This window comes from Aspergillus caelatus (assembly GCF_009193585.1).
Source record: "Aspergillus caelatus strain CBS 763.97 unplaced genomic scaffold BDV27scaffold_19, whole genome shotgun sequence".
NCBI classification, from domain to species: domain Eukaryota; kingdom Fungi; phylum Ascomycota; class Eurotiomycetes; order Eurotiales; family Aspergillaceae; genus Aspergillus; species Aspergillus caelatus.
In genome coordinates, this window is record NW_022475282.1 from 226,191 (window position 1) to 238,530 (window position 12,340).

Below are 12,340 nucleotides of genomic sequence, written 5' to 3' on the forward strand. Positions count from 1 at the left end.
TTTTTTACTCCCTCTTATCTTTTCTTCTTCTTTCTATTCTTTCTGTCTTTTTTTATTTTATTTTTATTTCTTTTTCCTGCTTGGCCTTATTCACCCTGAAAGCAATATCCGCTCCCCCTTAAGGTTACTTATAACTTGTCTTCCCTTCTCCGGCTTTCATTCTTTTCTTTTCTCTTCCTTCTTCATCCGGCACACCTCTTCTCTTATTCCGGCCACCAACTCTTTGGCATAGTTTCTATCATTAGATTAGAGTGTGAGAGGAGGTCTCACCAATCATCACCATGGCTACCAAGAAGCCCAACATCCTCTACATCATGGCTGACCAGATGGCTGCTCCCCTTCTGGCCTTCCATGACAAGAATTCTCCCATTAAGACCCCCAACCTGAACCGGTTGGCAGATGAGGGTGTCGTCTTCGACTCGGCCTACTGTAACTCTCCGCTATGTGCGCCGTCACGTTTCGTCATGGTGACCGGCCAATTGCCCTCCAAGATTGGAGCCTACGATAACGCCGCCGACTTACCCGCTGACATCCCCACTTATGCCCATTATCTGCGCCGGGAGGGCTATCACACCGCTCTGGCCGGAAAGATGCATTTCTGTGGGCCGGACCAGCTGCACGGTTATGAGCAGCGTTTGACGAGCGACATCTATCCCGGTGACTATGGCTGGTCTGTCAACTGGGATGAGCCGGTAAGTTACATTCTTAGTAGTTCAAATCCAAGGCAAGAGATTTCTGATCGTGTGTAGGAAATTCGTCTCGATTACTACCACAACATGTCCTCTGTCATGGAGGCGGGTCCTGTTGTGCGGACCAACCAGCTTGACTTTGATGAGGAAGTTATATATAAATCCACGCAGTACCTCTACAACCATGTCCGCCAGCGTGGTGACCAGCCATTCTGTCTGACGGTGTCCATGACTCACCCTCATGATCCCTACGCCATGACCAAGGAGTTCTGGGACCTGTATGAAGGTGTTGACATTCCTTTGCCGAAGAACGGCGACATGCCACAGGACCAGCAGGACCCCCATTCTCAGCGTGTTCTGAAATGCATTGACTTGTGGGGCAAAGAAATGCCCGAAGAACGGATCAAGGCCGCTCGCCGCGCCTACTACGCGGCTTGTACCTACGTTGATACTAACGTCGGCAAACTGTTGAAGGTCCTAGATGATTGTGGTTTGACCGACGACACAATCATCGTGTTTACTGGTGACCACGGAGACATGCTGGGTGAGCGCGGCCTATGGTATAAGATGACCTGGTACGAGAATTCGGCGCGTGTGCCCATGATCGTGCATGCACCTAAGCGTTTTGCTCCTAAGCGTGTATCCCAAAATGTGTCGACGATGGACTTGTTGCCCACCTTTGTTGATCTGGTTGGCGCGCAGTTGGTTCAGGAACTGCCCCTGGACGGTGTGTCGTTGATTCCGTACCTGACAGGCGAGGACGGCCTCAAGACCGATACCGTATTGGGCGAGTACATGGGTGAAGGAACACAATCCCCGGTTGTGATGATTCGTCGCGGACGCTGGAAGTTTGTTTACTCGCTGATTGACCCACCCATGCTCTTCGATGTGGCGACAGACCCTGAAGAAAAGGTAAACCTGGCGACTGGTTTGCCTGTTCCGGTGCGATTGGGTGTAACCAAACATATTTCGGGATCGCAGTTGCAACCGGCGTCCTTGCCTACTCCCGCTGAGTCTCCGCGTGTGTCGCCCCGGCCGCAGCGTGGTGCATCGTCGGCATACCCATTCCCCAGTCCCCCACGGACTCCTAGTCCAGGCAAAGGATTGCCTGAAATGCCTACCACTACCGAGCCTGCCAAGGTCCTGGCATACTTCTTAGAAGAAGCGCAAGCCCGCTGGGACTTGGAGAGCATCACGGAAGATGTCCTGCGGTCACAGCGCCGGCGACGCTTGGTTTACTCAGCGTTGATCAAGGGCAACCCGGCTATTTGGGACTACGAGCCACGTATTGACCCCAGTACACAATACGTGCGCAACCAAGGCAAGGGTGTTCTGGACGATGTCGAATTCATTTCTCGCTGGCCTCGTGTGTTGCAGCAAGCCGCCACTGCAATGGGCACTCAGGTGTAAATCTCAGTTGAACAAAAGACTTGAAGGAAGAAAAGGCAAGGCAACTAAAAAGGACATCATTCATTATATCGGCATTGCTTTGCTTCCAAGTTGATTTTGGTTTTTCTCTTTTTGGCTTCCCGTTTTGAATTTGTTCCGATGAACTTCATTTCTTGATGATTTAGTTAGCGAGGCGCTATACCCGGCATTGCTTGCATTCCCAGCGTTTGCTCGAGTTTACCTATCGATTGGTGAATGCTTTTTATTCGGGATCTCCTGCAGATTAGTACGGCAGTGCTGTACATAGGATTATATAGGAGAGCTGCCTGCTTGTATGTATGATAGACCAGAATGACAGACAAGAATGAATGTAAAAGAAAGATGCTTTGTTCATTATCTTTTTTCTTTTTTTCTTTTATCCGGAGATAAAATCCGTGGTAAACGTGGAGAGAGAGAGAAGCGGGTCTCTTACGAATCTTCGGTGACTCACCCGGCGATTGGTCCGGCTTTCCGGGATTTGATATTCATCTTTAAATTCCCCACATCCATTCATGGCTTCTTCAACAATCAACAGAACAAACAAACAATACTTCACATCTACCAAACATGCCGTCCAAAATCACCGTAGGCGTTGCTCAAGCACGCACCCACAACACCGTCGCGGAGACTCTCTCCGCCCTCAACCGCATCACCCGTCATGCCGCCTCTCGTGACGTCCATCTACTCCTCTTCCCAGAGGCCTATCTGGGCGGATACCCACGTACCTGCAACTTTGGCACTGCCATTGGTGCGCGTCAACCTCATGGACGGGAACAGTTCCTGAACTACTTCCATTCTGCGATTGATCTCGGGGATACCCCCACTGGAGCAGGTGATGACTGGGTGCAGAGGAAGTTGCCCGTCGCTGAGGGCAAGAATCATCGCGGTGACGGCACCAGAGAAACACTCGAACGGATTGCGAATGAGACTGGCGTGTTCATCGTCGTGGGTGTTATCGAGAGAGCCGCAGGCAGTTTGTACTGTTCTGCGCTTTACGTAGATCCTGCGAGGGGAGTGCTCGGAAAGAGAAGAAAGGTTATGCCTGTAAGTCCTAACATGAACATTTCCGTCTTATTGATGCATTTACCATGTATACGGTGCAGAAATACTCGGTTTAAAAGTACCAAATTCAAGGGGGAAAAAAAAGAAGCTAACACCCCCAACAGACAGGAACGGAACGTCTCGTCTGGGCTCAAGGTTCCCCATCCACCTTGAAAGCCGTGACTACTCATCTCAACGGCGTCCCCGTGACTATGGCAGCAGCTATCTGCTGGGAGAACTACATGCCCCTTCTCCGCCAGAGTCTGTATTCACAGAACGTGAATATCTACCTGGCCCCTACAGCTGATGCCCGGGACACATGGCTACCCCTGATGCGGACCATCGCATTTGAGTCGCGGGCATACGTACTGAGCGCAAACCAGTGCGTTAGGTATAACGAATTACCGGAGTGGGTCACTAGCCCACAAGATGAGAGTAAGTCCCTTATTATTATTATTATCATCATCACCACCATCTAATTATGCCGGATCGATAACTAAAAAAAAAAAAAAGAAAAAACAGAAACCATCTCAGCTGAATACGTCTGCCGCGGTGGATCCTCCATCGTTGATCCTCAAGGCCAGGTTCTTGCGGGTCCTATCTGGGAGGTCTCCGCTGACGATGCGTCTGATTCTGCGGCAGATGCCGTAGGAGACGGATTGATTATCTCGGAGATCGATGTAGAGGACTGCGAACGGGGTAGATTGGATATGGATGTGGCGGGTCACTACTCGAGAAGTGATGCGTTTAAGTTGACGGTGGAGGGGCTGGATCTCAACCCACCTCCTTTTTAAGAATGCAAAACGGTATGTATGTATGTATTGAGCGGAACTTGTGTTTTTTCAGTTACATTTACTCTCCGTAACTATATACCTAGAGTATAAACTTATGCATACCCTCCATGTCTCATTAACTCCGCCGCTACATCACCAAGTAAGAATAACTTGATTCGTGGACATTGTCAAGATACTAGGTATTATATTAGCCTTATCGTAGCACACAATAGTATGTCTTTAATACTTACTTTCCAAGGAAGATGATACTAGAGGTAAGGAAAGAATCCAAAGCATTCATGCTGGGATACTTTCCATCCTAAGGGTAGTAAGGAAAAGGAAAAAAAAAAAAAAACAAAAAACCTAGATCAGGTATTTCTACTTTAGTCCTATCACAGCTCACCAAATATATCCCACCAAGCACATACGTAGACAACTGTTGAATAGAATTGCCCTGAGCTACACTAAAAACCAAACATACACATCGGGAACTTCAAAAAGCGAGATCATTCATCTAAACCCAATCAACATTCCCCAACAACCACTCCGAATCATCCAAACCAAACAACGGAATCTCCTCATCAAACCCAAGATGCCGAAAAACATCCCGCAACCCCATATCACAATCTGCATCATGAGGCGGCAGAACCTCCTCCTGAGTGGTTGGCGCGCGATGAATATCACTGACCTTCTGCCACATCAACCGAAAACTATTCAGACATTTTCCGACAGATAGACTAAGGTGTTCGTGTGCACTAAGGACCGATACGGCTGTGTTCCAGGACTCCTGAACGACCGTAGCGAAGATTTCAGGTCGTAGCATTGCGGTTATCAAATGCTGCATTGCGATGTAGAGGAAAAAAATACGATACCACCAGGGGATGATGACGAGTCCGGTCTGGTCTTGTTGTGAGCATGATGCCTGGATCAGTGTAAGGAGCTTTTGGGCGTTTGTAACGCATAGTGTGGCGCTTGTTTGGTTGATGTGGTCGCCTAGATTTGGTTCGCCTGATTTCTGGGTTTGTAAATGTGATAGACAGAAGTGGGCCATTGTAGGTCTGAGGAGCATGATGCGTGTGTATGAGATGCTGGGGAAGCGGGGGAGGGTTAGATAGCTATGTATATTGACCATAATAATTTATAGTAATTAGGGGCTCGGGAAGACTCACCGGAGACGAAGGAGGAGTAGTTGCCGGTCGGCAGATTCGACATTAGGGCTATTGAATGGGACAGGAGGGAGGCTGTTTTCTAATCCAGTTAGACGCTCGTCGATTTGTATAACGGTATAGGGTTCGGGTTGGGTTTGTGTAGCCAAGCCTAGGCCCTCGGCCGAACTACTGCTGGGGAGTACTTGAGAAACGCCAATGTAACCGGTGATCTTGGTTAATTCCTGCATTTTCTCCGAAACTGAAATGACAGTCTCACTGTCGTAGTTAGGTGGGTTGCTACCGTTCCGAAGTGAGTTGAACGAAAAGGGTACTCTAGGCGCTGAGGAAGGCCGCCCAAGCGACCAGGAAAGGCATCTGAACTCGAATTAGCAGAGCCGTAGGACTAAAAATGGAGGGACATTGCTCAATACCTGTCCATGAGGACACACTGCTGCCAAACATCTAGTGCCACGCTATTTTCCCTCCGTGATCCGGATATATTCCCCCCTGGTCGGTCAAGCCCAATGCTCACGGCAATCCGGAGAGCGGAACCCAGGGTCATCCATGTCTGCTGCAAATTAGGGGTACATTGAAGGTACCTGGTCATAAGAAGCAGACATTGAACGGTCTCCAATGAGCCGGCTTGCCAGAGGATGATCTCCGGACGCAACAGATGCCAGGCTCGAAGAAAGAAAGTTCTGCTGGCACTGTGTCGCTGTTCAGGGGGATTTGATTCTTGTAATTGAGTGGACAAAGCGAATACAAGATTGAGCATGCACAGAAAGATCTGTCTATTGCACTCTATCTCCCTCCCATCAAAGAGGGCCTGGTAGGCAGTCCAGAAAGATTTCTGATCGAGCAAGGGCTCCAGAGGATCTAGGCATTGCCAGTACAGGCTCACCAAGTGGTCGGCATGCCTGCGCGACGGAAGGGCATGGTCCGCAGGATTGACAATGGCTTCAGTGATATCTGGAATGGAGAGCAAGCCAAATAATGGAGCATCTGTCAGAGGAATAGGGCAACGCCTTTTCGGGGACGGTAGCCCCAGTCGGGTATCAATGGCAGCCTTGACCTCGAAAGAGAATTCTCCTGGATTACCGGGGCTGCGAGCGCCTGGAGATCTGATGGCATTGAATCCCTCCGAATTTACTTGAGCAGAAGTAGCAGGAGTCGGCAGTTGGGAGGATACTGCAGCTGATGAGTGATGGTGGTTGACAGTACTGCTACGGCTCACTGACGCAGCGATGTAAGTACAGGTTTCCTGAAGCTCTCTTTTGTTTTGGCATCTTCCACACACTGGGAATAACAGTAGTCAGCACTTGCGACTTCGAAAATTGGATCGGAGGCCACCTGCTGCGAAAGAAAATGTGGAATACCTGGGCGGAGACCGTCGCATTTGACCTTGCGACGACGACAGGTCGCGCAGGCAATGACGGCCTTGTATCTTCGATGCCGTATGGTGCTACGCGGCTGGGCCGAAGTTGGGGACATACTGCCACCACTTATCAGACCTCGAATTTTAGTGCAACGATCAGGAGAGTCGTAGAATCCCTTGGCCAGCAGGAACGGAAGTCGCGGAGAAAATGCGCCCTTCCAGCTTCCACGCACTCTGTGAAATAACATCACATCCTCTCCGACAGCCAATCATTGTCCATTCCGAGCAATTTCGGGGTTGGGAAATGGACAAGCCGAGCTGCAGCCCTCATTGTCTGATCTCAACATCGACATCGGCGTCCAGGGATTGGCCATGACCTTGAGACTTGATCATACAGGCACTGCATGTGAATCCCGAGCTTCCAGATAATGTTCGGGTTCGTTCCCCCTATATTTATGTCTGGTCTGCCTGGATATCATATCACCCACGGCCACACGCCTCCATCTGAGCTGCATCACCTTGTTTTCTCGCAGTGGAACCAAATCGCAAACCAAATCAGTCATGGCTGAAACCGCTCTTCCAAACCCGAAACGCTACATTACCGACAACGACGATGAAGGTAACTCCTTCTTCTCGAAGACCGTCAACGAGTCCCTTCCCGTCGTGAACGATCTCGGTGGGGCTCTCGTGCGTCTGGGTTATACCACCAACAGACCACCTGTCGTGCTCACCAATGGCACCGACCTCCAGCTCTACGAGACCTCCACGCTCCATGAGCTTCGCCCGCTGGTCACACAGGGTGGTGGTGCTAATGTGTGGTACATTGATACGCCTCCTGGCTCGGAGAGCCCCCTGCATCGGACCGTGAGCCTGGACTTTGTCATCCAGGTCGCAGGCGAGATCGAGCTCACGCTGTCCTCTGGTGAAACGCGCATCATTAAACCGGGGGACTTGACCATCCAGCGATCCACATTGCATAAATGGCGGAATCCCAGCAAGACTCAGTGGTCTCGCATGGTTGGGGTTATGTCAGAGTGCCAACCTGTTATCACTAGGAATGGAACAACTCTGGACACGGAATTCCCGAAGCATTGAGGCAAATACGTGGGTTGTGGGACCGAGATGTATTTCTATGGAACTATTCTCAGATACAAACTATTTGATCTCGAGTGTACGGAATGAGAGACCCTTTCAAAGGGATTCAGTATCTTGGTTTAACAATGGCCAAATGGGTGCTTTGGCCCATGAGCATCAGTAGATCTGAATGATTGACCAACCCATCCAGTATGTGACACGTATATCTGATCAGGATTGGTCGGATCAACGTCATCTGTGCGTCGTATTTCAACTAGTAAGTCTAGTATTCACTGGTATAGTTTTATTAGTTACATCATGATAGGGCTATCTTAGACATTTCTAGGGTTATGTTAAAAAAAAAAACCGGGTTTATATAGATAAACATTACTAGATAGATAATTAACCGACTCTCGATATCTTATAACCAAGAATTGGAAATAGCAAAGCAAAATAATTCCAATCAATAAATATATGCAATAGAGATCTAATGTTCTGATATTTAACGCCGCAGAAAAAGGTGACACTTGGGTAAAGTTGGAGTCGAACCAAGTTTCACCAATTGCACGTCACCATGATGAAGAGGGATTTCCCAGCCAAAAGCGCCGCATAAAAAGCCCCATTAACAAATGTAGTCCGCATAACTCGTAGTCCTAGTTTTACTAAAAAATGTTCGCGCAACATAGTAGTCGCGTATTCAGATTACAAACTCGTAGGACTAGTGCAGTAAGTCCTGAAACCATACAATTCCGCCCTCAAAATCACTCTCATCTCCCGCCCAATGGCAACCATCGCCCGTCCAGAACAATGGATGAATACCTCCGGGGAGATGACCCCAGTATGGGTTCATAAGATGCCCTTCTCCAAATACCCTCGGTTTGAGACATTGTCGCACGACATCAAAACCGACGTCTGCGTGGTCGGCTCTGGAATAGCGGGGATATCCACTGCCTATGAGCTCATCACGCGCGGCAAGAAGGTGACGATGATCGAGGCTCGGAATGTGCTTTCGGGCGAGAGTGGAAGAACTAGCGGCCATTTGTCGAATGCCTTGGATGATGGCTATACCGCGATTGCGAAGAAGCACGGGAAGGAGGGAGCGAAAATCGCGGCCGATAGTCACACCTGGGCGATTGATCGCGCGGGGGATATTGTCAAAAAGCTGAAATTGGACTGCGAGTTCCGGTATTTGCCCGCGATTGAGATCTCCCAGTACCCTCGTGGAGATCCGAAGCATGATAAGGAGGTAGGGGTTATGCGAGAGGAAGTTGATGCCGCTACCAAAGCTGGGTTGCATGCGTCGTTCCGCGAAGGCCTTGCGATTCAGGGATGGGATGGGGAAATTGATCAGCGTGATGGAGCTTTGTTTACTGGTCAGGGGACGTTCCATCCAACCAAGTACATGGTGGGTATGCTTGAGTGGTTGAGAACCCATCCGAACTTCCAGTGCTTCACGCATACGAGGATGGCGTCTATCGAAGAAAACGACCGTGTTCAGGTTCGCACGGCTAATGGCAACACGATCACGGCCAGTGATGTGGTTCAGGCTACCTGTGTGCCCATCCAGAAGTTAAGCGTCATTGCCGAAATGGAATATATGCGGACATACTGTATTGCCATCCGAGTTCCTAAGAACTATATCGAGGACTGCCTTATCTACGACCAAGCGGACGCATACAAGTATGTCCGCTTCACGGATTGCGACGAAAACGATGACTACCTTGTTATCGGAGGATGCGATCATAAAGTGGGTCAGGAGCAAGTAGAGGGTCGCTTCCAAGAGCTGGAAACATGGGTGCGTGAGCGATTCACCAAGGCCGGCTCCGTTGACTATAAATGGAGCGGACAGATCTTTGAGCCAGTAGACTACATGGCCTTTATTGGAAAGAACCAAGGCACAAATCATACCTATGTTGTTACTGGCGATAGCGGAAACGGACTCACTCACGGTATACTGGCGGGGAAACTGATCGCAGACGAGATTGAAGGAGTCGAGAACCCATGGGCAAGCCTTTACAATCCCAAACGACTTACAAGTGTTGTCAAATCGCTTGGAAGCATGCTGGAGCATGACATACAAATCAATACCCAATACAAGCGCTACCTACAAACTGACATTAAGGATATCGAAGATCTGGCGGTGGGGAGTGGTGGTGTACTTAACAAGGCCGACACATCAGCGCCGATGGCCGTGTACAAGGATGAGGGAGGCCAAACGCATCGCTTCAGCGCTATCTGCCCTCATATGAAGGCGGTACTCAGCTGGAATGCCGCAGAGAAGAGCTGGGATTGTCCGGTCCATGGAAGTCGGTTTAGCTGCGACGGTGTCTGCGTTGAGGGTCCAGCCAAGTCGAACCTTACGCCCTTGGATGACTTTTCGAAAACCAAACAGCAGGAGCAAGAAGCATTGTAATGCTGTTATCATGTATTTAATGAGGGTCGACACCTCGTTTAACTTTCTCATAAGCGAAAATTTGATGTTTCTTTTCAAACTATTTGCACTTTGGTCTGATCACATATTAGGGTCAGATAACGAATAACAGGTGTACAGCGGCGATACGAATACCAACACATCATAAGGCCCTTGTTTTCTTGGACACATCCAAGTAGATACAGAAGAAATCATTCAAATTATGAAATCAAGATAGGCCTCGAAAGGATATACTAGTACGTACTGTCTGCTGCTCTAACCCAATGAATGCCCTTAGGGCAACACACGGCCCAGTGATCTTACCCCAAGTGTGGGGAAATCCAGACTAACCTCGGCTGCCAAACAAACTGACCCCATACTTACTTGCAACTCTCTTATTTAATGAACTGCTACCTCCTTCTTCTTCAAGTCACTCAATTGTGCAACTAGCTATCTGTATCTTAAATCGATAAATCAGACACAATGTCAAATCCCACCCCCAGCTACCCAGCCATTGCCCAGCGTAAACAAGCACACCTTGAATCGCAAATTCCAGCAGAATGGAAGCTTTCCGCTTCTCTGATTCCCTCGGGAATGCTCTCCTTGGAGGATTCTATTACCAACGCTAAGCAGTATCAGCGGGTGAACGTGATGGATGTCCCCAGAAAATGCGGTTTACTCACAGGCAAGGAATTGGAAATTACCGAGAACTTGGATATTCGGGGTCTCTTGCGTGTCATCGCAGAAAAACGGTACACGACGGAAGATGTGGTCAGAGCTTTCTGCAAGGTAGGTATCTTCCCCATTTTTTTTCACCTGTTCTTCTACATCTAGTCTCTTCTAGTTTTACAATTCGGTTATATAATAAATAGTAACATCATCATCAGCGCGCGGCAATCGCTCACCAAGTCACCCGCTGCTTGAGTGAACCGCTTTTTGACCGTGCCCTGCAACGGGCCAAAGACCTCGATCTTCATCTCCAGAAGAGTGGGAAGCCAATCGGCCCCTTACACGGTCTGCCAGTGTCCGTCAAAGACTCTTTCCATGTGAAAGGCGTCGACTCGACCACAGGCATAGTCGGTCTCGCATTCAAACCAGCTACGCAGAACTCGCCTCTAGTGGATCTCCTCGAATCGCTAGGCGCCGTGATCATCGGCAAGACCAATGTTCCCCAGACCATGGCCACATTGGACAGCTGCAACTACCTCTTCGGTCGGACACTGAATCCCCTTAACCGCCAGTGGACAGTGGGAGGCAGTACAGGCGGCGAAGGCGCTTTGATCACCATGCGTGGATCCATGGTCGGCTTTGGGACGGATATTGGCGGCAGTATTCGTGTTCCAGCAATGTGTAACGGCATCTATGGTTTCAAGCCCAGTGCCGGCCGCGTTCCCTTCGGAGGCCAGGATGGGGGACAAATGCCCGGCAAGGGAAGGGTGTCCCTGCAAGCGGTTGCTGGTCCCCTGGCGCGTTCAGTGGCTGATCTAGGTGCTATCATGGAGGAAGTTGTGCCCCGCGCGGAGCTTTTTGGGGAGGATTGTATTCCCGGTCGATGGAATGGTGAATTTCCTTTCCGGTTACCTGAGACGCAGGCTCGGAATGTCACCATCGGTGTACTTCGATCGGACGGTATCGTCGAGCCCCTGCCTCCTATCGCCAAAGTATTAGATGAGGTGGCTCAGACACTACGCAAGACGCCCGGTATCGAGGTGGTCGAGATTCCTGTGCCAGCGGCGTTGACCAAATGCCAGGGTCTGGCAGGCCGACTGATGGGTGTAGACGGGGGAATCGCCATGATGGACTTGCTAGAGAGTACAGGGGAACCGCTGATTCCCTGGCTGCAGGGTCGAATGAAGCGGGGACGGGAATTGACGCTCTCACAGCTGGGCCAACTGCAGGCTCAGCGGTCTATCGTCGAACGGGAGCTACTGAAGATGTGGACTCTCAATAGTGGAACTGGGCGTCGGATTGATGCTATTATCCACCCTGTGGCTCCGCACCCAGTTCCTGAGATTGACCGCTATAATGCCGTTGGCTATACGTCTAGCTTTGTCTTGCTGGATTATCCTGCGGGCACCATTCCAGTACGTCCATTCAGGGAGTCCGATCTTGAAAGCGGAAAGGAAATGGACGCGCCTGTGTTGGGAAGCTGGGATAAGGCAAACCGACAGTTGTGTAGGTTTCTCTATCCATTACTCTTGATTACCTTTTCATCCTAACACTGATCCAAACAGGGAACGAGAAAACGGTTGATCGCCGGGTATATCTTGATTCACCGCTGAGTATACAGGTCGTGACCCCCAAGCAGCACGACTATGAGCTGTTCCGAACTATGGAGATCATTGATAGGGCTGTCAGGGCGCCGGATACAGAGAAGACAGCAGCAAAGCTGTAGAGCTAGC

The 12,340-nt window shown here is 49.8% G+C and overlaps 6 protein-coding genes across 6 annotated transcripts; 5 read left to right on the top strand and 1 right to left on the bottom strand.

Annotated features, from left to right (window-relative positions):
• The first annotated feature begins 66 nt into the window (after nucleotides 1-66).
• Nucleotides 67-2,470, top strand: BDV27DRAFT_121956 (putative choline sulfatase). Its single transcript, XM_032065500.1, has 2 exons — nucleotides 67-692; nucleotides 750-2,470. The coding sequence occupies exons 1-2, from the start codon at nucleotides 282-284 to the stop codon at nucleotides 2,097-2,099; spliced, it is 1,761 nt and encodes a 586-aa protein (XP_031931841.1). The 5' UTR covers nucleotides 67-281; the 3' UTR covers nucleotides 2,100-2,470.
• Nucleotides 2,471-2,636: 166 nt separating this feature from the next.
• BDV27DRAFT_121957 (nitrilase) lies at nucleotides 2,637-4,059 on the top strand. The gene is made up of 3 exons (XM_032065501.1): nucleotides 2,637-3,161; nucleotides 3,284-3,593; nucleotides 3,672-4,059. The coding sequence occupies exons 1-3, from the start codon at nucleotides 2,685-2,687 to the stop codon at nucleotides 3,950-3,952; spliced, it is 1,068 nt and encodes a 355-aa protein (XP_031931842.1). The 5' UTR covers nucleotides 2,637-2,684; the 3' UTR covers nucleotides 3,953-4,059.
• Nucleotides 4,060-4,374: 315 nt separating this feature from the next.
• On the bottom strand, nucleotides 4,375-6,478 carry BDV27DRAFT_121959 (transcription factor domain-containing protein). The gene is made up of 3 exons (XM_032065502.1): nucleotides 5,511-6,478; nucleotides 5,101-5,454; nucleotides 4,375-5,019 (listed from the first exon to the last, which is right to left on the bottom strand). Exons 1-3 carry the CDS (start codon nucleotides 5,852-5,854, stop codon nucleotides 4,446-4,448), a joined length of 1,272 nt encoding a protein of 423 aa, XP_031931843.1. The 5' UTR covers nucleotides 5,855-6,478; the 3' UTR covers nucleotides 4,375-4,445.
• Nucleotides 6,479-6,728: 250 nt separating this feature from the next.
• On the top strand, nucleotides 6,729-7,830 carry BDV27DRAFT_121965 (cupin domain-containing protein). Its single transcript, XM_032065503.1, has one exon. The coding sequence runs from the start codon at nucleotides 7,016-7,018 to the stop codon at nucleotides 7,547-7,549; it is 534 nt and encodes a 177-aa protein (XP_031931844.1). The 5' UTR covers nucleotides 6,729-7,015; the 3' UTR covers nucleotides 7,550-7,830.
• A 389-nt stretch (nucleotides 7,831-8,219) lies between these two features.
• On the top strand, nucleotides 8,220-9,941 carry BDV27DRAFT_167291 (FAD-dependent oxidoreductase; the record flags this gene model as incomplete). Its single annotated transcript, XM_032074440.1, has 1 exon — nucleotides 8,220-9,941. Exon 1 carries the CDS (start codon nucleotides 8,310-8,312, stop codon nucleotides 9,939-9,941), a length of 1,632 nt encoding a protein of 543 aa, XP_031931845.1. The 5' UTR covers nucleotides 8,220-8,309.
• A 480-nt stretch (nucleotides 9,942-10,421) lies between these two features.
• BDV27DRAFT_153775 (putative general amidase) lies at nucleotides 10,422-12,333 on the top strand (the record flags this gene model as incomplete). Its single annotated transcript, XM_032071849.1, has 3 exons — nucleotides 10,422-10,727; nucleotides 10,826-12,113; nucleotides 12,173-12,333. The coding sequence occupies 3 exons, from the start codon at nucleotides 10,422-10,424 to the stop codon at nucleotides 12,331-12,333; spliced, it is 1,755 nt and encodes a 584-aa protein (XP_031931846.1).
• Between the last annotated feature and the right edge of the window lie 7 nt (nucleotides 12,334-12,340).

What these genes read in the sequence shown, in the direction of transcription:
- BDV27DRAFT_121959 (XM_032065502.1), bottom strand. Translation starts at nt 5,854, where the DNA reads ATGCTCAATCTTGTATTCGCTTTGTCCACTCAATTACAAGAATCAAAT. An exon ending in CAGTGTGTCCTCATGGACAG is followed by an intron (nt 5,455 to 5,510) that starts GTATTGAGCAAT and finishes ATTCGAGTTCAG; the next exon opens with ATGCCTTTCCTGGTCGCTTG. An exon ending in CTACTCCTCCTTCGTCTCCG is followed by an intron (nt 5,020 to 5,100) that starts GTGAGTCTTCCC and finishes CCGCTTCCCCAG; the next exon opens with CATCTCATACACACGCATCA.
- BDV27DRAFT_121956 (XM_032065500.1), top strand. Translation starts at nt 282, where the DNA reads ATGGCTACCAAGAAGCCCAACATCCTCTACATCATGGCTGACCAGATG. An exon ending in CTGTCAACTGGGATGAGCCG is followed by an intron (nt 693 to 749) that starts GTAAGTTACATT and finishes GATCGTGTGTAG; the next exon opens with GAAATTCGTCTCGATTACTA.
- BDV27DRAFT_121957 (XM_032065501.1), top strand. Translation starts at nt 2,685, where the DNA reads ATGCCGTCCAAAATCACCGTAGGCGTTGCTCAAGCACGCACCCACAAC. An exon ending in AGAGAAGAAAGGTTATGCCT is followed by an intron (nt 3,162 to 3,283) that starts GTAAGTCCTAAC and finishes CACCCCCAACAG; the next exon opens with ACAGGAACGGAACGTCTCGT. An exon ending in CACTAGCCCACAAGATGAGA is followed by an intron (nt 3,594 to 3,671) that starts GTAAGTCCCTTA and finishes AAAAAAAAAAAG; the next exon opens with AAAAAACAGAAACCATCTCA.
- BDV27DRAFT_121965 (XM_032065503.1), top strand. Translation starts at nt 7,016, where the DNA reads ATGGCTGAAACCGCTCTTCCAAACCCGAAACGCTACATTACCGACAAC.